Source organism: Mycteria americana, chromosome 1 (genome assembly GCF_035582795.1).
Source record: "Mycteria americana isolate JAX WOST 10 ecotype Jacksonville Zoo and Gardens chromosome 1, USCA_MyAme_1.0, whole genome shotgun sequence".
Taxonomy (NCBI): domain Eukaryota; kingdom Metazoa; phylum Chordata; class Aves; order Ciconiiformes; family Ciconiidae; genus Mycteria; species Mycteria americana.
In genome coordinates, this window is record NC_134365.1 from 97,229,470 (window position 1) to 97,255,500 (window position 26,031).

A 26,031-nucleotide genomic window follows, 5' to 3' on the forward strand; every position below is an offset into this window, starting at 1 on the left:
CTATATCCATTACATCACCTGCTCCATTTTCACCACATTGCCTTTTATCTACAGAGAAGAAAGAAAGCAGTGGGAAATAATCTCTATTTCTAACCCATCTTTCTATGTCCATGTGCTGGTTTCATCTGGGATAGAGTTAATTTTCTTCATAGTAGCTAGTATGGGATTATGTTTTGGATTTGTGCTGGAAACAGTGTTGATAACACAGGGATGTTTTAGTTCCTGCTAGGCAGTGCTTACACAGAGTCAAGGCCTTTTCTGCTTCTCACCCCACCCCACCAGCGAGTAGGCTGGGGGTGCACAAGAAGTTGGGAGGGGACACAGCTGGGACAGCTGACCCCAGCTGACTGAAGGGCTATTCCATACCATAGGGCATCATGCTCAGCAAAGCTGGGGAAGATGAAGAAAGGGGGGGATGCTCGGAGTGATGGCGTTTGTCTTCCCCAGTCACCGTTACATGTGATGGAGCCCTGCTTTCCTGGAGATGGCTGAACACCTGCCTGCCCATGGCAAGTAGGGAATGAATTCCTTGCTTTGCTTTGCTCACACGCATGACTTTTGCTTTACCTATTAAACTGTCTTTATCTCATCCCACGAGTTTTCTCACTTTTACTCTTCTGATTCTCTCCCCCATTCCACCAGGGGGGAGTAAGTGAGCAGCTGGGTGGTGGTTAGCTGCTTGCTGGGGTTGAAGTATTTTAATTCTCCATCCACTGTTTTATTAAAATAAAAAGAAAAATGCCAATAAAGAAAACCCTATCAGCTACACAAAAGGAAGGCTTATGCTCATTTGGGGGCAGGATAGGGGCATGTACACCCATGCACAGACCCATCAGCTAGGCAATCTGTGTATGACTGACTTAGCATTTTTACTTGTACTTCACTCAGGCATGTATCCAATTGTTCATGGAGAATTTATGGTATGTAGAAAGTTATGTCTCTCTCATCACTGATCTTGTAACCCAGTGTGCAGTAGATTACATTAATTCCCAAGGAATGTTCTCTGACTTAAGAGTATATTAAGTACATAAATATTGCTTCATGACTCACAGAATTTTGAAATGAGATGGTCTTTCCTGTGCCAGTTTTGTTTGACAACTGAAAAATATTTTAACAATACAAAAGCAAATTAATGGAAAAAAAATCTAGAAAAGCCAGGTAATGGAAAAAAAATATTCATAATGCCTGAGACTTCTACACTGAAATAGGGCATAAATAAGAGTATCCATTTCCTTTGTGTGGTGGAGCATCTGTAATTTTTCTTCAGTCTTAATATTATGAACAACCTTACATTCCCTTCAAATAAATATACTAATAGCATATGATGTCCATTGCTAATTTCTGTAACTATTTATTGTGTCACCTTTCCACTCAGAAACATCTGTTAAATCATTGAGAAACTCTGCTTTCTTAGAATTCATTACTGCACATTAAACAACATATTAATGCTTTTATCAACTGCTATTTGACCATGTTATAAAACTGGAAGAGTACAGGGGGATTGATAAAAGCCTGGAAGATTAAAACAAATAATTTTTGACGCAAAGCATTTACCAAAAATGAACTAGATCCCCCAAAGATTTTGTTTGTGTGTGCATGCCTCTGTGTGCTAGAGAGTCTGTGTGAAATCACCTCCATGACTTGCTTACTTGCGTGCAAGTTTAGTCTAAGTATAAATCTTCCATTGGAACAAAAAATCACAGAATCTGTCCAAAATTCAAAACAAGTTCTTTAGCTCAAAAAGTTTGCATAATTAGTGTTACAATCCTTTTAAAAAAAATCTCATTTGTGATGCTTATACAAAGACTTGATAAACAGACAACATAAATTAACTACTGCACCATCACCAATTGAGTCACAGCAGATTTATCACCTACTAAGGAGCACTGAATAATCAACATGAGCAGGGAGACATTTTTATTAGAATTGCCAGATTTTGTCTTCCTCATAATTAAAACAAAAAGCAGGAAGAAATGCTGAAGAGATGCGGTATTTATGCTTGTCATAGCATAGCTAAAAGCTGGTTCTCATCAGTAAGGGAGCAAATAACAGGCTACCAAAGTGGAGCAATTTCATAGTAGTGTTCACAACAGTAAATAACTGTTAATAAGCTTTATGACAAAGAAAGGAGACCTATTGATTTGAGCTGAACGTGCAACCACCTCACTTTGACCTGAGACAGTTCTTCATCAAACTAAGAGAATTCACAGTTCTCGAACCTGACTGCAACCATTTCCCTAACTGTTTGACAAGCTATGCTTCAGCGTACACTGTGCTATAAATAAAAACTGTGCCCTGCCATTTAATCCAACCACTTCAGTGTTTGTGTGAGCCAGAGATAATGGAACTCTGCCAAAATTTCCAGGTCAGACAATACAGTTTTATTCCTATTATTTGTATCCCAAAGCTCAATTTCTTACCAACTTTCAGACTGTCGTGTCCATTCCTTTATTTTCAGTGTATGCTTGTGCATGTTGTACAGACACACTGAGATTTAAAAAAGAAAAGTGATAAGTGATAAGGTCTGAAGTCTTGCATTTTTCTCGCGGTTCATTTTCCTTGTTCATGTATAGGCTTGAACTGTGGTAACGATGGAATCAAAACTCCCAGAAAATGTTTTCATTTCAAAGTCAGAAAACAACCTTCTGGGACATTTCAAGTTTACATATTTGTATTTTTGAACTAACCACAATTTTATGTGTTCTAAAATGATTCCAGGCTTTTACATCATAGAAAGAAAAAATAAAGTGAATAATTAATATAAAGCAGAGGCAAGCAGCTGACAAAAGGAGAAAAGATTTTTCCCTCTGCAAGTTCAAAAATAATGTTATCCCACATACACTGCCAGTCCTCCAAAATTGGCCAGGTTCCCAAAGTATTAATTACGTAAACTCATATCAAGCACCCTGTGGCCATTTACAGATTCATAAAATAATGCCACAACTGCTGGTGATAGGAAAGAATATTACAATCTCTTACTGCTTTATTGAATCATGCTTTTCCTGAGCAGATTTCAAGAATAATGCAAAAACTTGGAACTATACAAAAATGCAGAAATAACCCTACAAAAGAAATTCCCTCACACTTTGAGAATTCATTTTGCCATTGACTCTCCAGCTTGAATGACAGCACTGAATTACAATCCCTTATTAAGTACAGACAGTAACACTCTAGAGTTAGCACACCACACACACACAAAAAAATAAATAAAAATCAAATCACACACAGAGGTTCAAGTACTTCATTATGTTGGGTTTTACTGAAGTGGATTTATTCACATGTAGCCCTGCTGCCTTAATACATTTGTTCAAGGTAAACAGGATTTTCGTAGAAACCATGGCTACAATTAGCCTAAGAAAAAACTGTGAATTCACTTGCCTCATTTATTTTTCTTCCAGAAAACACTCTAAATAATATTAAATCATTACAGAGTGATGGATCTCAGCAACAACTCTAAAGTATTTTACAAAACAGAGGTTAGACCTCTGAACAAGTGTAGCAAATGCTCCCCTCCAGACTGGGAGAAGGCTAGCTTTCTTCTAATAAAAAAGCATTCCCTGCCTTTAGATCTAGCATCTCCAGTAGCTAGTGCCTCAACTCTTTCCCAGCATTTTATTCAGCAGCTCTGAAGGGTTGAGATTCTTAATGTGACCATCCTTACATAACCTTGCCTGGATATCTGCACGTTCTGATGACATCACTTTGGTTAAGCAATGAGTGCAAAAACATATAATTCTGGTGACCATAATTGCAATCACAACTTCATCAACAGTAGAAATCCACTTGGTAGTTCAAAACTTGACCTGTTTTTTCTTCACCTTGACATGACACATGCTGCTTTGCTCAAGTGGGGAGGCTTAGGGTTCATTTAGCCAGAGTATAATGGCATATGATTGGTATGTTTTGAGGGACAGCTGTGCTGGGAAAGTTGGCCCAGGCCTTGCCCACACAAAGGTTTGATTCATGATGCTGCCAGTAGTCATTTTCACAAACACTATCCTCACAGCAAAATAAGACAAATATATATTTCATAAAGCAAACTTGTGTTACATACATGTTGGCCTGTGTTGTAGAAAACCCAGTTTCTAAGGGCATTTGAATTAAGGCCTGTCAGGCAAGCTTGGCTGGCATCTGGCCTGCTTCTAGCTGCCCTCTTCCACTTGGGAGCAAACTACAGACTGGGCTGTTTTGCTAATGGCACCTATTTTAGGCCACTGCCTTTCCAGAGCACTAATACCTGCCTCTCTTCACCCCAAGATCTAATGTGACATTGCTGCACAATCCATGCCAGTGAGTAAGTCTCCAACTATCTCCTGCAAAAGGCAGTAGTCAAGAACACTCCACCGCAACAAATTTATCCTGCTTACCCACAATTTCAAGTCTGCACTTGAATTTCCCCAAGGAAAAGAAATCCACTAGGAGCTGTATGAACAGTTCTGACTATGGCAGGTCACTGCTAGTCATTTTTCCCCCTGGAGCAGACAGAGCTTTCTGTTTGCACATGCAATGTGTAGTACACCCCTGGTAAGTTCAAACACTCCAAAGAAGCCTCAGACCCATTGACCATTCACAGTACTACCAGTCAATAGATATACAGACTATACTATCCATATACAGTAGGTATGGCCAAAGAGCAGCAGCGGGATTTAGCCTATAGTTCTCCCCTCAAGTGAGTTATGTAGCTTGTCCTGCTGGAATGGCTAGATACAAAAGATTATATGGAGGAGGACTGAAAAATAATATTCAGAAAAAGATACTTGGGAACATTAAAATTAAAATGAAGAGGTGGAAGGTTACACAGATTACAGGCGTTCATATGCTATGGAATTTAATCTTGGCAGAATCCACCCACATGTATCATCACACTGTTGCACCACTGCCTGTGGCAGTATAAAAATGGAATTCTGGTATTACAGATTATCTTTGAACTCAGAAGCCTGACGCTCAATACTGGGTTTTGATATGTTTTTGTGCAACCCTAGGACACAACTGTCTGCATGATAAGATAACTTTGATTAAATGAACTGCTATAATGGCAACATTCTTATGGGTTGTTTTCATTTTCAGCAAAGAACGAGCCAAATTTGCCATGACCTATCTACTGACTGAAAACTCTAGCCATGCAATTATACCAGATAAAGGATCCCTTTGAAATTTCTCATAGGACTTTATTGTCATTTATGTGCCATTAAACGAAAGAGAAGTATTTCACACAAATTCATTTTGCACTTTCCAGACACTAAAAAAAAATGAAGTTCAATTATTTAGTCCATACTGGCACTCCTTCACTAGAATATGGTTTTTGAAGGTTAATGCATTGTGTATTTTGAAAAACAGTTCCCAGAAAGATGTTTTGTAAGCCATGGAGAAAGTAACATGTAAACCACGTCATTTCACTCCTTTTGTAATATTTTGATATGCCAGCTTCATTGCATGTCCAAAAAAAACAACTTTCAGGAGACTTCTCCCTGTCTTACAATTTCTGCCCTGCTATCCTACAGCTACCAAAGGGGTGCTGGGGGGGTGGCACAAAAGTTTAAAGATTAAGGTTTGGCTGTTGCAGTATAGTGACTGTGATACATTGAAATAGCTCAACATTGTTTTAACTGCTTGACACAAGTAAGTGAAAACACATGCCGAGTTTAACCTCTGGTTAGGAAGAAGTATTACATAACATAGCAGAGCCAGCAAATTGAGCTATGAATAAAATTAGCCCATTCCTTTCACAAATGTCAATGGTAAGTTTGGAAGTATACTGTAAATACAGCGTTCACTCTCAAAGGGATGTCAGTTATAATTACCATAAATACAAATTGTAGCTAGTAGTTATCTACAATATTTTCTAACATTCCAGTATACTTACCAAACAAACAAACAAAAAACCTTAGAGTAAGACTATTATTCTTCCCACTTATCCCCACAGTTGACAACTGTAGAAACAAGAAAGTTTTGGATCTGGTTTTCCCTACATGAGTCTGTAAATCAGTCTCTTTCACATGGTCCCATAAGGAATGTCAAGTCTGTACTCTTTTTCCCTAAGAAGGCAGCAACCAGGAGGAAGGTGAATTAAGGTTTCCTGAGTCCTTCCTGGAAAGTAGAACAGGACAGGCCTGAATCCTGGAAAGTAGAACAAGGATAGGCCTGAATTCCAATCTACCTGATGGCTAATTCAAATAATAGGAAAACCACAGAGGTCAGAAACATGGGGAAAAAAAACAAAAACAAAACCAGAAGAACATTCAGACTCTTCTTTTTAAAAACTTCATAAACCTGCAAGTTTATAAGAAGGGATCAACCCAAAATTCTTTTCAGCTCTAACAAAGAAAAACAGAACATAAAGATACACAAAAGCTATCAGAAACAGAGTTTATAGTGAAAAAGTGCATTTCTACGCACATCTGTGTTGTAACTGGAAAGTCAACGGGCAAAATCAAAAACATGAAACGCTGTTTTACCAAACACTAAGAACTTGTTCCACAACTGTTGCCTTCAACAAAATTTCTATCAGGTCCAGCTGGAAAGATGCCAGCAAAAGATGGTTTACAAGGCAGTACAATCTTGTGGATTATATCCTCTAACTTGTTTATTCTTGGTTCTGTGGCTTTGCTTTTTCATCTCCCTCTCTGATTCAGGATGCTCTGCTTACCAACTCCTTCTCTAAAGACAAGACTTTTTGTCAGTACTCAATTCCTGTCTAGAGAGACGATGCTGCGTTCTTCAAGGATGGAACGTTTCTGTTACGCAGAACCATAAAAATTGGAGAAAGCATGACAAGTTATTACTGACACCTATGCATTGCAACTGTTTCCACCCATCATTAAAATATTTCAAGTACAACAGTAGTGAGCTGAAGAATTACATGTTGGATGGCACTGGCATAGTGGCATAAGGGAAGAGACAGAAGTAAGTGGAAAATGTCCAAGTGTCTCTTCTTTCTGATGAAAAATAAAGCTTTAGAAGCTGGACATAGTTGAAGGTACAGTGGCTCAAACACTCAATAAAAGACCATTGCTAATCATACCATCATCTCCTGCCCTGCTGTTCTGTGACCCCTCACATAGTCTTCATAGGCACTGACTACAGAATTTTCTTAGCAGCTGATCCCTCAAACAGAAACTCATGAAACACAAACATAATTATAAAAAAGGCATTGCCTCCACAGTAAAACAAAATACCCACCAACATTCCCTTTCCAATTACATTAATGTAGAAAGAGTCTGAATTATGACACAGCTTATAACTGCCTCATCACTTTTCACTTCCTACAGTAAATGTGGCAAAGAACTGCAAGAGAAAGGGTGTTCACCTGCACTTAGGGCGCTACACTAGGACCAGATATAAGTAGAGGCCTGTTTTCTGCACACGCAAAACGATTATAATGCAGGATACATAGAAGCAGCATAAAGTTTCCGCTGGAAATTTTAACTGATATTTCCCCGATTTTGACTCCTTGAGTCATGTTGGTAGTGTTTCCAAATTATTCCTCCAACAGTGCCTTAATTTTTGAAGTCAAAATAATTAAAGAATTTGTTAATAAAGTACACTCTTTTGAGAACAGCAATAACATTTTCTTTGTAATTCTAGTCAAATACACACTTGTGGAGGTGAAAGTATAAAAATATATGGGAAAAGGGAGTCATGTGTGTTCCAGCCTCCTGAACAGCATATTTGCACACTATCTCTCAAATAACTCTGGAAGTCACTGACATCCAAAGGGTGTACTGGCTCTGTTCCTTTGCAGCTGCAGGAGTCAAGATGTTCTTTCCACCTTGTATCGCTGAAAGGAAATCCCAGTCCATGAGACCAGGGATCGGTGTGTTTCACCTCCTGGAGAGAAGACCTGGGCACTAGAACTCCAAAGCGGTAGTAAGAATGGCAAGATTTACACTGCTAACCTGTTCACAGGAGTACCTGCACCACCAGAAAGTGAGTTTGGCTAGATTGTTCTCCCTCAAGTTATGAAATTGATTCTACTGTTCCTCATAGAGCAGGAGTGACTCTAGAGCCTCAGTTACATAGTTCATGACTTGAAGAGTACAGAAATTCACTGGAATTTAAGTTCGCTTAGCAGGGCAGAGTAGCCCTCTTAACAGAATACTACTACTACATATCCTCATTTTAAAATACTTTAAGATCCAAATATACTCTTTGCTTATGAAACAATTCTGTACTCCCTATCAAACAAGAGTGTTGTAAAAAAAGACAATCCTTTGAACATTTCCAGGTAACAGCTAGGTACCAATACACTTGTTTTTTCAATGCAGTCCAATGTAAATAATAACCTGAAAGGCAGCTGCAAACAAAAGAATTAGACTGATGTTTCAACACTGCAATGGGAGAATCTTTAAAAAGCTATTTCACTAAAAAGAAATGAAGTTTCCACCTGAAGCTTTATGCATTTGGCAAACAGAACTTCACTTCTGCAATGTTATTTTAGGACAGGAAAAAATGCATCCAGAGTTAATCTCCCACTGACTGCAGTGGATCAGTAGCTTTGTCTGAATTTCACAGTTAACATAAATTTACAGCCACTATTCTATGGTAGTGAGCAGAAAGTCCAGTGAAATCACTTAAAAAGACAAGAACCAGAAAAGTTCCTTCCCTCAAAGTACATACAAGGTTCCTCTCCGTTCAACATAATCCTCCCCTATGAAAACTGCTACAATAGTTTACTTTCAGATTGGTTTTTTGATAAAACTAAGGTCTTACAGTCTGCTTGACTTGAACAACAACTGCATTATCTATCTGTTGCTCACAGACTACACATTGCTCCACTATCAGCAGTATGCAGAAAACTCCACATTGGCTCCAGAAGATGAGCTTAAAAGAAAGCCACTTCGAAAAGAACATCACTGGGGGGGTGGGGGGGAAGGAAGAAATCTTTTTAAAAGCCTCTTGGGGTGGGGTGGGGGGTGAAAAACCACCTCTTCTCCCCAAAATACTTTTAGGTTCCCCATCTATGAAACAGAATCTCCTAGGAAGCCCTCAAAAGTGCTGATTTCTTAATAAACGTTCTCATAAGGAACTAAATCACGGCTTCCTTTCTAAATGTTACTGTTTGCAGGAGGCTGCAGATGTGAAATGCATTACAAAGCACAGTGGACTCAGGCAAGCACTTCTACAAAGTGAGAGCAGTATGTGCAGTACAGAAACAGTTGTGAAAGTGCTGTTTTAATGCCAAGGTACTACAAAGTGTTTTACGATCTACATATAGAAATATTCTTTTCATTTTATGCTATGACTGTTCTTCCTGCAGTAATAAAATACTAGTAAAATGCCAATGTTACATGGGTCACGTTAGCAAGGAAGAGAAGAGATCCCTGCCAGCTTTGCAAATGTACTGTACTTCCAGACTCCAGGAGAAAGGAATAGTTAAACATATATTCACACAGGTTTGGGGGATATTTTTCTTCTTGTGGAAGTTTTAATAAATCATATTTCTCTCCCTCAAAATGCATGCAACCTGACCTACAAAAGTCAATTCCTATTCAATTGTTAAGGATGGCTATAAAGGGAAAGCATAAAAGTTCTTTCAAGACAGAACTGAAATCTTCCACCAACAACACAAGGTGCTTCTAAGTCACATTTTCTTTAAGATCTTAAACCATGAACCTGCACAATGCTGTCTAAATCACTATAAAATCATTAAATACAGTTACTTTGTTTCATGGTACTTCTCGCTAGAGTCACAAGATCCCATGAAAACATTTGAGTTTGTTTAATTCAAGAGCTTTAAAGTTACTCTCTTGTACCTGGACCTTGCCCTGTTGACCGATCTTCTTTCATCTTTTCCATTATCTTTAATCATTCCTAGCATGATGAAAGCGAATTTCCATGGCAAAACACAAGCATTAAAAAACAAAAAGCCCCACAACAGAAAAACAAACAAAACCCCAGAAAGTTGTCATAGCTACTTGCCTCTTGGCAATTTCTGAGCATTTCCCAGGTTTAGTGCAATATATCCACAGAAAAGGAGAAAGACCAATCTTGACATCATGGTCACAAACCCAACCTCGCACTGGGAATGATTCTGACAGGTATCACACAAAAGTACTGCAGCTGCATTTAAGTGAACTGTTCTCCCTGTGACAAGAGGCAGCAACACTTTGACACAAGCTTAGTTTACACAGTGGGAGGAGACAGTATGACATCATTCACTCCCACTGGAAAAGGAGAATTAGCATTAAAAAAAAAATAAAAAGATTATCAGGCTCCCCCTACAATAATCTTCTAGGGTTTGTTACAAGGTCTTTCCACCTCTTAGGATAAGAGATTACTGTTTGATCACTTAAATTTCATGTAAACAAAACCAGGAATACCAAAACTTTTATTAACTAAAAACTGATCTGAGAGACATTTTCACTGTTTTATGCAAGAAAGCTGGACTTAAAATGCAAAAATAACACCGTAGTAATTGGAAAACTGTTTGCTATATTGAACTCAGTATTTTTGCAATCTCAAGATTTTGCTTAAGATTAATTTGGGCTAGATGTGGCTTTCATCCAGGCAAAATAAATACTAGTTTCATTTGACATGACATTATAAACAGGTATGATAAATATTTATTCAGCAAAAGATCTGTGTTTGAGAAAACTAAATGTCATTTTTTCACTTGTATCTGATGTTGGCAATTTAAAAATATTTTCTATTTTCCCCTTTCATACATGTCTGCTGAGTCAATGGGCACAATGCACACTGAAAGCAAAAAGGCAATGCATCTCCTTCCAGGGGCTAGATCCTCTCACCAGTTACAGAACTGTAAATGAAAAAGAAATTCCATTATTCCATTAAAAGCTGTTTCACTCAATGTTTACAATGAGCTGACTAAGCACAGAATTTGGCCCTACTCACAACTGAGAAGGTGGGAAGGAAAGGGTGAAGTAGAATAAAAAGTTTACAACTGAATAAGGAAGAATTTAGTCTCAGTATCTGGAAAACATCCCAAAAGAGCTTAAATCTATTCAACTAAGTATCTCTCTCTCCCTAAAAAAACCCCAAACCGAACAAGAACCCATCCCCCAAAACCACCCCAAAACAAAACCCAAACCAGTCCCCCAAAAGAAAAAACAAAAAAAAAACAAAAAAAACCCCAACAACACAACAACCACCACCAAAACCAAACATATCCCTTGCTTGCAATATGTAAAGCTCTTCAGTATGCTTGGTCTATTCCCACTTGCCTGGACCTGACATCATCCTACTTTCATACAGTGTTCTATAAGCAGAGAAAAATCTCAGCATTAGTGCCTGGGCTGGGTAGAAACAAAGTAGTTTAAAAATAAAATGGTAATATATTAAACCATACAGGAGCATTTCTTAAAAAACAGATTAGTACTATATTTAAAAGACCACACATACTCCATACTTCAGGAAGGACTTCAAAACAGAAGCTAACAGTAATGGTCCTACCGACAAAACCAAGGAAATTCAAGCTCTTCTAACCAGTATGGACAGCACACAGCTATAACAAAAACTGTTTGACAGTGGAAATGTTTTCCAGCCAGATCACACCCTCTTAATTCTGACATAAGGAAACCTTTTTCTGATTCACTAACTCAAATCTGGGAAGAGCGAGTTGGAAGTCAGTATTCTAGACAGACCCAAAAAAAATCCCCAAACACTATTACCTCAAGGATCTTTGGGAGGATTCAGATCCTGAATATGAGCACTATGAACAGATAAATGCAACAGGTACAATCTGGATGAGATGAAAGGATGTTTAAAAGGCCATACAATTGGACAGGAGTCTCCCCAAACACTGACCACACCTGATGGCAAAAGAGTTTCAAATGACAGAAAGCTGGATACACAGAGCAAATGTGCCATTCTTCTGGTTTTGGTTGAAATACTATTTTCAAAAATGCTCCAGACAGCACATTCTATTTTTTCCTCTTCCAAATTAAAAATAAGAAATCAATCATTTGATGGAGTAGTCTCTCAGTAGAAGTAATGGGAAAAATTACTTCTTGGTCACACAGAGCTGTCTTTGTATTACTGTAAAGTGGACTCTACTGGTTCGTCTTATGGCAAATTCACTCTCCTTTTAAAGATCACACAACACCTTTCAACAAAATATACAAAGGCCAACTTCTATTCAGAAAAATCTCAATGAAACATATTAATTATTTGGCTACCTAACAAAATGGGTTTTATCCCCTCTCTCAGAGATAAATATACTCCCATTCCTGCTTTCATAACTACTTGCTTCTCTGCTGCCAGTTACACCTTTCCTCTTCCTCCTGTGCACTATCCAAACACTTCTTTGTTTGGTATGCCATAGAGACATTTAACCTTCCCCTTGAAACCCTGGCAGACTATCCAAGTCCCTTTTCTTCTGATCATTCCTGTAGAAAACAGCTCTGCTCAGCCCAGAGTTCAAACACCCACGTCATGACAGACTTCCTTCTGTCTTATCAACTATACGCTTCATCGGGGGCGATTATGGTTCGATACATGGATGCAAGTATAAACTTCTGTCAAATATATGCTGAGAGTCCAAAAATCAGTATTCTCTCACACTTTTCCAATATGCTCCCCACATCTGCATCATCTATGTGATCAGTGATTTTGTCCACTTATTTTCTTACAGGACTGGCCTTTCCTAGGAAACCTCTGTTATATGAAAAATGAAAACACACACCAGCTTCTGCTTTCTTCTTTCCTAAATCCTTCTGTTGTTCACTGGATGCTGACTACTGCAGTGAAAAACCAAACATGGGAACAGAAGGGAGTTCCTGGGACTTCAAGCACTATGCTGCGCTACTGGATGCTTCCGTACCGCTGTTCAGGTATCAGATTTCTCCTCTTGTTGGAAGGCTGCTCCACAATCTCCATTTAAACAGAGACAGCATCTGGTTTCAGTTCACAGAAATAAAAACTGTATGTCACACTTCACAGCAGAAATTATCTAACCCAGAAGTTCCTCAGGTTTCTCTCATCCACACAAACCTGGAATTATATTACCCATCGTTAGACTCCTCAGAAGGAAAAGATTAAACAAAGAAGATTCAGTTAATGAGTTTTGTGTTATTATACCTTTAGTATAAAAGGCAAGAAGAACGAGGTAAGTGCAGTTATGCAAATTTGTTCAGGAAAAGTCAAAACCACTGATCCCCTAATGACTCCTCCTCTTCAGCACCAAATTAATGCTGAAGTAACAAACTCAAGTACTCAAAAGTTTACTTGCTTACCTTGACTTCAACTGAGTCTCTCTGGAGTAGATCTCAAAAACAGAGATTCCAACAAGATGGTATCACAGCTAGTCTGGGAGCAGAACAGAGCTTTTCTATTTCTATTTTAATAGCTCCCAGACCAGCAAGTACAGTGAAAACAAGAGTATGGGAAGGAAAAGAAAAAGGTCGGGGGAAGGAAAGGGGGGAGAGCAGGAGACGGGATTTTACATTTTGTTTCCAAATACGAATATGATTTTGTTGAGATTTGGGCTCAGTTCCAATTCACCTATCATTCCTGATTATTTTGACAAGCAAAACCCAAGGTGACTCAACTTCTTACTGTTCTAATTTAAAGCAGGAAGAGTGCATAAAGCATAACCTTAAAAAACAAAATCCTATCCTCACTCTGAAAAGTACAATAATGCCGTACTGAGCCCTCTAAGAGTAAGGACTTACTTGCAGTACACGTGGTCTGCCTTTTTTCACAGCATTGCTGGTTGGTACTGTACCTTTCACCAGTGCTGTCAATTATTTGAGATGTGCCTTTGTCATAAAATATGCTATATAAATGTTAATTATAATTATCATTCTCTTGTGTGTGACTCAATTATTGGACTCTCTTTCTTGTAAATGTCACGGGATCTCCTCTAAAGGCCTTCAGGAAAAGAGAGATGCCAAAGAACATTCTTTCAGATGTGTTGCTTAAAAAAGAAAAAGAAGAAAAAGAGAAAATCTTAACTCTACTTTCTGAGAGTCTGCAATTACTTCTTTCCCACTCCCCCACTCTTACTTTGATGAGCAAACATTTGAACTCTCATGCTATCGAAAATACAGGGCTGTATGCTAATCTATTAGTCAAAAGGTAAGACTATCTCATTCGATAGCATAAAAATGACAGACAATGTCAGTGCATTCTAGTATCCTGATCCCAAACTGAGTTCCAGATCTCCAAATGAATGGGATCAGAGACAAAGTGAAAGGAAGAAAATCAGTCAAAAGGGATGGACAGAACAGCTGGTTCTTGTGACATTTTGTTACATAGTTCATCAAACTGTTCCAGCACTCACTGACTTGACACTTGTAATTTCAGACAGTGACTCATCTTTACTAACAGGCTGTGCATTTCACCAAAGTTCTGCGTGACATGGACTGAGGTAACAAAAGCATTTATTTAGCTTCTTTATGAATTTAACAACTTATCTTATTGTTCCCTTTGTAACTCAAATAACCTAGTACGCTCACTTCTGCAGTTTTGACAACATTATCAGAACCTACGATATGGAGAACCAGTGTGATTCCAGGTTTTCAACTCTGCCACTCCTCCCTGATCTCAATATTTTGTATTATTTTATTTGGGGCTTATTTTGCCTTTTTAAATTATTGCTTAACAGTCAGCTCTTGAAAGACTCCAAGGAAGGAGCCCGCACAATCTCGCTAGGCATCTGCTCCACTGCCTGTCCATCCTCATGGGGGCAAACATTTTTCCCTTATAACCAGTCTAAACCTCCCTTGTTGGAACTTGTACCTGTTTTCTCTCATGCTCTCACTATGCAACACTGTGAGGAGCCTAGCTCCGTCTTCTTGGCAACCTCCTTGGAAGCACTAGGAGGGCTGCTGTTAGGTCCCCTGAAGCCACCTCTTCTCCTGACTGAACAAGTCCCATTCGAGGCCTCAGCCTGTCTTCACAGGGCAAGTGCTCCAGATCCTGACCATCTTGGTTGCCCTTCACTGGACTTAATCCCATTTATTGATGCCTGTCCTGTATCTGCGAGCAGGGTGAGACACCAGCACTGGACACTATCTAGATATGTGGTTCAAGAAGTGGTGAGTAGTGGAGGACAATTGCTTCCCTCAATCTACTGGCCATGCTCCTGTTCATACTGCCCAGGACACTTTTGACCTGCCGTGCTGCCAGGGCCTGCTGCTGGCTCCTGTGCAGCCTGCTGTCCACCAAGTCCTTTTCAGCAGAACTGCTCCCTGACCAGTCAGTCCTCAACCTGTATCACTGCAGGGGTTATTCCCACCTAGGTACAGGACTTTGCAGTTGTGCTTGTTGAATTTCATAAGGTTCCTGTCAGCCCATTCCTCCAGCCTGCCCAGTCCCTCTGAATGGCAGCCCTGCCCTCAAGAATGTCAAGTGGTCATCCCAATTTTGTATCACTTGAAAACTTGACAAAAGTCCACTCTGTCACCTCCTCCAGGTTACTGACAAAGATATTAAAAGGAAAGGTTCTAAGATAAGCATCTGTGATACTCCACTTGTTACCAGCATTTAGGTAATGTATGATCCATTAACTACTGCCCTCTGAGCCCAAGCATCCAAGCACTTACTTACCCAACTAGTTGATCACACCCTGTATGAACCACTTAGATGTATACTCCATAAAATACACTATGTGTGCTACAATATATAATTAAAAACACTATCAAGAAATCAGATTCTTTGAGCAAGTACTCAATACATTTAATATTTCTTTGAAGGGTCCCTCATCTGAAAGCTTCCCCTTCATTGTTACATCTTAACAGAAATAAATCTGCCTAACCTCATAGAGCTCCTACGGCAAAAACCTAGACTGTCCTTTGGAGCACTATGTAATTACTTAGTACTGAAGACACTGCTATCTGTGAAGAAAACTACCTTCCTCTTTTCTACCATCAACACATTTGTGCCACCTGAGATAATTAATACAAATACAGCCATTACTGGATTATTCTGCAACATTCCTTCCGAACATGTTCTGTCTATGCGTCTCCTGCCATCATATCTCTAAATACTTACCACTATCTGCTTAAACAGAACCTGATTAAGCTGAAATGCAGGCAGAAGCAAAGAGCAAAATACAGAAAGGCATGTAACAGTAATGAGCATCTCCAACACAGTAATTGCAAGAATCAAAAATTTCTTACTATATATTGATTTCCCTGGGATTAGAATTAATTTAGAATAGCCTAAATTATTCTGGATTATAATTTAATTACTCTAAACATGCTTAAAATGTGAGCAAAGACTTTAAGCACCAGTTCTATCTTAGCTAGATTGCTTTGGAAGATGGGCTTCATAATCCACACTGTACTGAGCCTCAGTCTTTCAATATTCCATTACAATCTTCCACTGCAGAAGTCAGCCTGTCCTGGTCTCTTTCAGTCTCTCTCCACAGTATGTTCTGATGCGTGAAGATAATATAAGATCACAGTCCGGATTAGTGAACTCAGATGTGAAGTCTGCAGTCTATTACTACACACTAGGATAGGATACAAAATGTGTGTTTTTACATTCAGAACATCAGTGTTGATGCCAACAGCAATTTTATTGTGAAGAAGAAATGTCTGTCTCTAGCACAGATCACCAGGAGCACCCACCTCTGAAGACAGTAATGAAGTGCTAATGATTGACTGCTCTGATGTTTGCCACATTATACTATAGTGGGTTTGTTCAGGAATGAATACCACGTCATATCACATATCTCCAATACAGATTTAGTTTATTTCAGATTATTGCCACAGGACAAACTACTATGCCATAAAGAATGGCACTCCTTCCTCACTGCTCAGTCACATCCTAATCAAGTACTTCCTCCTCTAAATCACCTTGATATAACATGCTTCCTTCTTTCTCAACCCATCCACAAATTTTCTGTGCCCTGGGCCTGTAACTTGGGATCGTTCCTCAGCTGCTCTTAACAGAATTTTCCAATTCCCACCTGAACCCTCACGCCAAGCGCTTCAACACTCCACATCAGCGATGCCACTTCTCGATGCAAGGCTGCATCCTCCAGACAGCTCTTAGCCACCCCAGTGCCTTCTAACCTTTGTTGAGCCCGAAACCACCTCTCTAATCAACACTGAGTAATTAATTACACAGAAAGTCTTCGGAGAGAGCAAGGGAGCAGATGAGTGAAGTAGCTGGGACTGGGATACAGCATTTTATTTCAATGTCAACAAACATGACTGTGCTTCAAAACTTAGGGATAACTAATAACTATCTGCCAGCTTTTTACACTAAGTTTCCAGCCAGCAGATGTCCACAGAGCACGCTGCAGAGCTGCAAGAGTTAGCTCCCAAGGAGGCTGGTACGCACAATGAAGCACCAGGAGGAGAACAAGATTTTGAGAGGGGTACTTCTATTGTGCTGCCCTACACAAAATAATCCATGCCCCTCAGAAGGGCTAACTAGCTTGGACATGGTGCTACTAATCAAATTGCTCCTCCGTGCAGTGCACTACAGCCAGCAGTATACCTGCAGACTGCAAGCAGCTACTACCAAAACCTGCAAGTTCTGTCGGGTTTTTTGGGGTTTTTTTGACTCTTTGTTTCATTATGTCCTCCCAGCATAAGCTCCAAGGACAGAACAGAGATGGAGACTAAACTACTCATTGGATAAAGATGTTACCCCTTATATCAAGGCAATGCAAAAAAACGTACAAGGCTATTGCCTGTGTTCTTTGACTTAAAATAGAAAAATTTATTCTCTCCATGGCTGTTGGCTCAATTCACCACAGCAAAGAAAACATCAGAGTGTAACTCAAAGTTTAAGTTTTGCCTCACTACAGTTGGGGCACTGAATTAAATGCAACTCAGTACCGAATCTGGCCCACTCCAGGAACAGCAGGTGCAGCCTTAAGCTGTGCCTATTTCCCTCTCCCCTCCCTTTCCCTACATCAATCATTCAAACATTCTGACAGAAAGCCAGGGGAAGCCCTGGAAATAACTAGAGCAAATAATAAAAGCAAAACATTGTTAATTTTTATGAAGAACAGTGAAGTTGTCTCAGAGTTAGATGGAGGAAGACAACCAGATTCTTAGCTTTATTAAAGGATACTTATTTTCTTGGCACAAGAAAATTATTTCTTTGGCTAGGATGCAGAGATTTGATGAATGTATGCAAAGACAGGAGGGAAATAATTCATGTTTGTTCCCCTCTCCCTATGAGTCATTTTGGCCTAAAACACATCTTCCAGAAACTTTTTGGCTGAATTTGGCTATATTAGTTTACAATCAACATCAGCAGGCTTATCTAGTTCAGAATACCGTGAATAACTTTCAAGTGTGGTTGCTTGTCAATACTGTGCACAGAATTTAAACGTGTAAAAAACCCTACAAACTGTACACTTCATCTTATGCTGAAAAAGGCAGCTAATGATCAACAGAACTACATTATTCTAAAGTACACAGGAAAATTATTAAAAATAATTTGTAATGTACATATTCATACCTTTAGTTGTCATAACTATCCTCTGTACCCAGGAACAGAAAAAAGGAAGGTATATTACATGAAGATTAAAATAACAGTGCATGTGCAATTTATTTGAAGTAAACTAAACCCGGGATTAAATAAAAAACTCTTAAGTGCAGATGTTCTGTCTTTAAAACAAAATCATTTGCATGCCAATCTTAGAGCAAGTATTTTACAACTGTAAATCTAATCAAATCAACTCTAAAACATTATAGTCTACATAAGGACAAGGCACATTATCTGCAGAGGAAAGGGGTTACATTTCACTTCAAAGATGAACAGCAACTGCACATTTCCGGCAGGTAGCTCTCAAATGTCTGTTGGAAGATTTCTTTAATGTCAAGAACTGTGCTTAGCTTTAGCAAACAGTGCAGCCCCAAAGAAATAGCTTTGTACAGCCAAACAGTGCATCAGGCCCAACATCCTTGCTGTATGTATTTCAACAGAGAAGGGGAATTACTTAACCTGGTCTTAACCTTGTCCATGGACTAAATGGCCACCAGTGGCTACAGTGGGTTACATGCACATGTGGACCTTATCTTCCAATTCAGTTCCATCTGAAAATAGTCCAGTTTATGCTACCCAAGACATACCCATGACATCAACAAAATATAAGCGTGGACAATGAGGAGATTGTCATTCAAGGCATTCTCCTGATCTCAAATAAGGTATGAATGTATACAGGTAAAAAAGAAACCAGTGCATCACCTAACATGAAAAGTAAATATTGCTCTGGAGAACACAATTTTTTTCCGTAATTCCTAAATTTAAAATACCATTAACAGCTAAGGAAATTCAGAAGCCTCCTTTCCCCTAAATGAAAAGGTACTGCATTAGATTGCATAATGCAAGATAGTTATAATATCACATGCTCAAGAAGAAACACGATTTGCTCACTGTGTGACACTATTTAATTCTTTATTATGCAAGGCCTTCACCAAAAAAGGCTATTACTGTCAGATGTGATGTGAAAAGCCATATGTTAGGAAGAATGGTACCTAATTCAACTCATAGCATCAGTGAAGTCACCAAGTTAAAACGTAACACTTTTTGGTCAACTTTGAACACCAACGCATTGAATTTACCACAATTTCCCTTAAAAAATCCTTAGTGTTCGGGAGACCTAGAGTTTGGGAACTGTTTCATAATGTGGAGTGCATGGAAACTGAATTCTGAACTGTTTGCTTGTTTAGAAGCTTATAATACTTTTTTTCATATAAAAATGGATTCTGTTTTTTGAAGTAAGATATGTAGAACATCTTGAAACTGCTTGTGCCTCAGCATCTTGAAAAACTATCAAGGAACATAGATATGGTATCCAAAGTGCAAATTTTCAAGAGCTCAGAGAGTCTGTAAAAGCTGGGAACTGCTACAGAGACATGGACACAATCTGGAGTACAGCCAGGTGTAATAGTACATTTTGAAAGTCTGTTCTTGTGTACAGGTTTTTTTTAAAGAGTTGATACTACTATTTATCAAATAATATCAGCATCTGTGTTTCTGTGATGCCAAATACAAGTAAACACACAGAAACATGCACCCAAACTCAGAGCTCATTTCAAAACCTCTTCCCTCAAAATTACTGTTTCTGTATTTTTGGGTGAGAGAGGTCGACAGGACAGAGTAAAACAGTTTTGGAGCATTCCTGAATTAAGCACAAAGTGCCAGATGACCCTCAACTATGAAGTCCTGTATAGTCACAAGACAAATACATTACTAGTTCAATAACAGTATTCTGCCAGTTTGCATCCATCATAAAATGTAAGGATATTCTCCAAGAGAAAAGACTTCCTCTTCCAAACCATTAATCCTTGGTACCACTGCAGATGACGTTAACAAGAACTCTAAGTGTCATGTACATTTTACTCTGTTGATACCTGTCTGCAGTTGCTACCAGTTTACCACAGAGATGTCTGCAGAGGACCCTGAGCTACTCCCAAATTAAAAACAATACAAAATACTGTAAAAGCAAGTTTTCTGGATAAGATCACTACAACAGGAAAGCATAAAATCCTTATTGCCAAGGTACAAGAAGCCACATAATAACTGCATATACGGTTATCCCCTAACAAGAAAATGAGAAATTCAGAATGCTTCATAGATGCCCAATTACCTTTGTTCCAAATAAAAAATTTAATATGAATAAATTTGCATCAATTAATATTAAAAAACATACAAGTTGGGTTTTGTTTGTTTGTTTTTAAATAAGCTCTGTCTCTGCTACACCAATGAAAGAGCACAAAAAGTATTCAACAATGAGAGATACTAGTTGAAGACATATGGGCAAAACGTTAACTTATGCCTACTTGCCATTGCATTGATTTTCAATTTTTACCTCATAATTATGAGAGAATATAGAGCCAATTTGGGGGTTTAATTCATTCAAGTACTATCTTTTCCTTCCTTTACACATTACAAAGAGCTTGCTATACCCTTGTCATGGTTTAACCCCAGTCGGCAACTAAGCACCACACAGCCTCTCCTGGTGGGATGAGGGAGAGAATCTGAAGAGCAAAAGTAAGAAAACCCGTGGGTTGAGATAAGAACAGTTTAATAATTTAAATAAAACATAATAATAATAATAATATCAACAACAATAATAAATTCTAATGAAAAGGAAAACAACGAGAGAGAGAGAAACAAAAGGGGGGGGGGGGAAGTGATGCAACCGCTCACCACCCGCTGACCGATGCCCAGCCCGTCCCCAAGCAGCAATTGCTGCCCCCCCAGCCAACTCTCCCCAGTTTATATACTGAGCATGATGTCATATGGTATTGAATATCCCTTTGGCCAGTTTGAGTCACCTGTCCTGGCTATGCTCCCTCCCAGCTTCTTGTGCATCTCGTCGCTGGCAAAGCATGGGAAGCTGAAAAGTCCTTGACTTAGTATAAGCACTGCTTAGCAACAACTAAAACATCAGTGTGTTATCACATTACTCACATGCTAAATCCAAAACACACCACTATACCAGCTACTAGGAAGAAAATTAACACTATCCCAGCCGAAACCAGGACAACCCTTTCCAGTGGACTGGAAAAAAATTATCCCTTTTTATTTTAGTTAAAAGCTACTTACTGGCATACTGTGAGAAAATGAATCTCTGAATTTTAGCTATGAAGCTGCTCATTCCACTTGCAGATCAGGAGCAGTAATGGTCCTCAAATAGATTTAAACCTCCTTTCACTCTTAGTATTATACCTATGAAATTGGAAACATATTCTGATATCTCATAACCTGTTCTTATCTTTACAGGCAGACATTAAACAGGCTTTTGCAAAGAGGAGCCTTAAAAAAAAATAAACAGAGGACATTTCCTACTTTGAGTCTGACATAAGATCAACCATCAAAACTTAACAAGAAAAGAGTATCACTTGGTAATAAAATGCTTAAGACTGTAAAGACAGAAAAGAACTACAATACTTTCTCTTAGCTTAATTTGATGAAAAAGAGAAAAGGCAGATGTGCAAAATAATTAGTGTTCACAGAAATCATGGTTGTCCAAACAGAATGGATCCCATTCTCATAACATACTGAAATCACTTATCAATAAAGCAGTATACGTGCTTCCCTGTGGATGCAAGTTTCCCTAGCCAACTCAGTACTCAAAACTTCAGATTCTTAGTGGGATGTGTCTGGCCTTTGGATAGCATCAGAAGAAGAATAGCTAAACAGCTTGTATTCCCCTGTATAGTTATAACAACCCTGATAATACTAGATTTGGTTTGGAAAACTTGGAACATAAAAGGGCATCAAAAGCTCTCAGATGTCAGCAAACACTCCAGGAATGGTCTATATGTGTTACAGACTAACGTTACGCCATCAGTTTTGCTACTGTACCAAATTACCACCCGGTTTTAACTACTGGGATCATTTAGTAAATGGAAATAAGCCTTGTGATCTACTATACATGTACACAAGCACACCTCTTGTAACAAGCCTTTCGTGTAACAGTGAACTGTTCTGTCATCTGTCACCTCTCCTAAAAATTTGCCTTCGATTTATAAAATGAGTCAAAGTAGTTAAGGGGAAAACCCCACAGCACCAGTGGTATCATTAAATGATGTGTGAGCAGTACAAACATGAAGTTAATCTACTGAATCAACTAATTCTTAACTCAATCACTCAATTCAAGATGCTGGCTCACCCACAGTGAACCAGTGACAAGGGAACATGTGTTGCAAGTGTAGAGTGGTCCCAAAAAAAGGGAAAAACAGCAGAAAGGGAGAAAGGCAACCTCTTGATACCATCAGTGTACGCAGAACCCAAAATTAGCTCAGTCTTGGGTCGGAGGCTTCTCTCTTCCCCCCCTCCTTTTCTACTATAGAACTGAAAAAAGTCAAACATGACATGGACTTTAGTTCGCAGAAATTCCTCAGGCATTCGTTATGCACTTTCCACAGATGTTAGCTGTTTTCAAATGGAAATTACAGTGTCAGACATTATTTTCTCAGAAAAACAGTTTTAAACTCTTTTGATCAGAAGAGATTTAGCTCAGTTTCACATGAGTCAGGGTGAACAATTTCTAGATGGCCCTCTGGGAACGGCATTTGGATGTGGAAAGACAAAAACTCTTCAAGCAACATGACAATAGAAAAACTGGAGGAATCTTCTGTAGTATGAAAGTAGGGAAAGGGAATGGTAGAAAGAAATGCATGAGGACTATAGGGATTTTCCAAAAAACCATGTGAGAAAGCAGCCAATAAACTGACAAAGCACACAACATCACTTATTTCCCAAACAGCATTTAGTCTCTAAGGTACCGAAAGGGTTTTTCTAGCTTTCAAAACAACTAATAAAGCTGCCAACTGTTACTCAATGCATCATCGAGCTAAGGGGGGTGTGGGGGAGGAGAGAGACAGAGAAGGAGAGAGCTTTTATAGTCTACAATACTGACCAAAATGGTGAAGCTAGAAGTAGAGACTTCAGACATAGGCCAGGGTTCTCTCCTGCAGGCAGTGCATAGCTGGATGAATATTAAAATCAGCACACAAAAATGTGCATGAAACAAGTGCCTTGAGATCTTGATAGCACAAGCTTTCAAAGTAAAGATTTTGAAAGATGGGGGGGAGAGCCAGCGAGTGTTTGTATTTTAACTTTCTTGTAATTGGACAAGATAATTACAATACCTGGCTGAATGATGTCATCTATCGTTCATACCAGCACACTTACATATTGCCTTAAAAACAACCAATGCTGGAAGAAGTTCCTCAACAAATACATTTGATGGAGACAGATGGCTTGCTATTAAAACTTAGGATGTCTGGTTTTGGTCAAATTACTGTTTTTTATAAATTCATTTCTAAATTAATCTGAAGAGAAATCTAACTGAAAAATATCTCTCAGATAATCTTAAATGCTATAAATACTTATATCATTTACTCTCTAAAATCTTTGTATACAGAAATACACCTTTACACTTATAAAAACAGAAGTACACAATTAAAGGCTTTAGGCAGATTTCTTCAAAATGTATTCCCAGCAAAAGAATGAATGATCAGATAGCCCATTAACTTAAAATGGAGAAAATTTTTTAAAAAAGAGAGGGAAAAAAAAAAGAAAAAGAAAAATTACTCTGTCAAAGGTTAACTGATGTCCTTTCTCTTCTCCCACAGAAAGGCCTGGTACTATGCAACACCAAAAGAATCCTGAGGATGAAGACCAAGAACGGGGAGCAAGTACTGCAGACCCCGTATGAACAATACTGTTTCTTGCAGCTCCTAGCTGATTATAACATCCTACATCAAAAATTCCACTTAAACTCTACGAAGTTGAGAGGAGGCCAAGATAAATCTTCACAGGCCCCTCAGCAAATCTCATGGTTATGAGACGGGTTTTGGTTTTTTTTTTTATTTTCTATCATGATCAGTTTGTAGAAAGCCAAGCGCAAACAGCACTATCACTTAGTGGCATTTAGCACCACTGTTATTTGCCACCACCTGGACTCTGATTTTGTACGTGAGCTTGGTTGACACAGTTCAGTATTCAGAGTATATCACACATCAGAAAAGCCACAATTCTGATTGTTACCTTTGAAAAATATCCTTGTAAAGACCCATAGGTCTTAAGGTTTTAAATTAGTCTGAGTCCCATCATACTGCAGGCTGCACAAACACAGTAATTGACAGACGCTCCTGCAAACAGTTTACAGGCTGACAGCCTCAGGAGGTAGTGCCCTCCAATTCTGCTGGAGGACCAGTAAAAAGGAAGTAAAAATCTTCCATAGCTAAGGATGTATTTCTTTAGTGGCTTGCAGCTTTTGAGGGAAGAACTTTTTCTGCTACTTCTTCTATTGAAAACAAACAAACAAACATGTTTGTTTTCAACAACAACAAGAAAACCACCAATGAGCAGTCATAAACAAGTAATGCAAAAGCAACTTTCTCATCCACCTGGTTAGGTGAGCACCAAGTTCATCTTTCTTTTTCATTCATCTTCTCGTTTCTTTATCTAAAAACACAGGAAGAATTCCATTTAGTCACCAGCATGTCCCCTACATGTTGTACTTACAGCATTCATTTTATGCTTGCTCTGCTTTATTGACATTATGGCAACAGCAGGTTTGTCCAGTTGTGAAACTTTTGTTACCTTCCTTTTAACACTGTGATGAAGAAATTTAGTATAGTGGCTGGATTTCTGTAAAATAATACTAAAATAAAAATCATAAAACTGAACATTTTGGAGTATTGACCTTGCAGGTTGCCAAAGGTCAAAATGACCCAAACAAACCTCAATAAAGATTTCCCTGGTTTAGAACATAACATTTAATTCCCTCTGCCTTCATCCAGTGAACAACTATCAAAATCCATGCAGTTCTGGCTTTGAAACAACTAAGGCTTTTGCAAAAGAACTCTTCTCCTCTGACCACACTCAGCTTCGTTCCTGTCTCTCATAAAATATAAAGTAAACACGCAATGCAAGAATATTCATTATTTAAGACACTCAAGGCCAGATGATAAAAATTCATGGCAGCTCAATCAGTTTTCAATCCACCTCACTATCCACTTACTTAAGCCATAATTTGTCAGGTTGTCTACAAGGATTTCATGGGAGACAGTGTCAAAAGCCTTACTAAAGTTGAGGTAAATATCCACTGCTCTTCCCTCATCTACCAAGCTGATCACCTCATCGTAGAAGGCTATCAGGCTGGTTAAGCATGATTTCCCCTTTGTAAATCCATGTTGACTACTCCTAATAACCTTCCTGTCCTTCATGTGTTTGGAAATGGTTTCCAAGATTACTTCCTCCACCACCTTCTCGTGGCCTGAGAAGAGGCTCACTGGCCTCCTGTTCCCCAGATCCTCCTTCTTGCCCTTCTGGAAGACAGGAGTGACACTTGCTTTCTTCTGATCATCAGGAACCTCTCCTGATCACCATGACCTTTCAAAGATATTCAGGAGTGGTCTTGCAATTTCATCAGCTAGCTTCCTCAGCATTGATGGGTTCATTCTGTCAGGCTCCAATGGATTTACGTACATTCAGTTTAAGTCTTCCCTAACTTGATTCTCTTCCATTGAGGTCAAGTCTTCCTCGCTCTCTCTCTTCTTTGTATCTAGGCATGATTTTAGCATCAGTTCCATTGTGTTCCTGGTAAACATGTTATCAGCATTACCACTGTCCTCTTTATAT

The 26,031-nt window shown here is 38.8% G+C and overlaps 1 protein-coding gene across 1 annotated transcript in view; it reads right to left on the bottom strand.

The window, feature by feature from the left end:
- Positions 1-10,017, bottom strand: part of ABI3BP (ABI family member 3 binding protein) — a 167,817-nt gene extending 157,800 nt beyond the window's left edge. Inside the window, 1 exon segment of the mRNA XM_075514216.1 lies at positions 9,919-10,017. Within this exon segment, the coding sequence (XP_075370331.1) occupies positions 9,919-9,997 (79 nt within the window). The 5' untranslated portion in view covers positions 9,998-10,017.
- Positions 10,018-26,031: the final 16,014 nt, after the last annotated feature.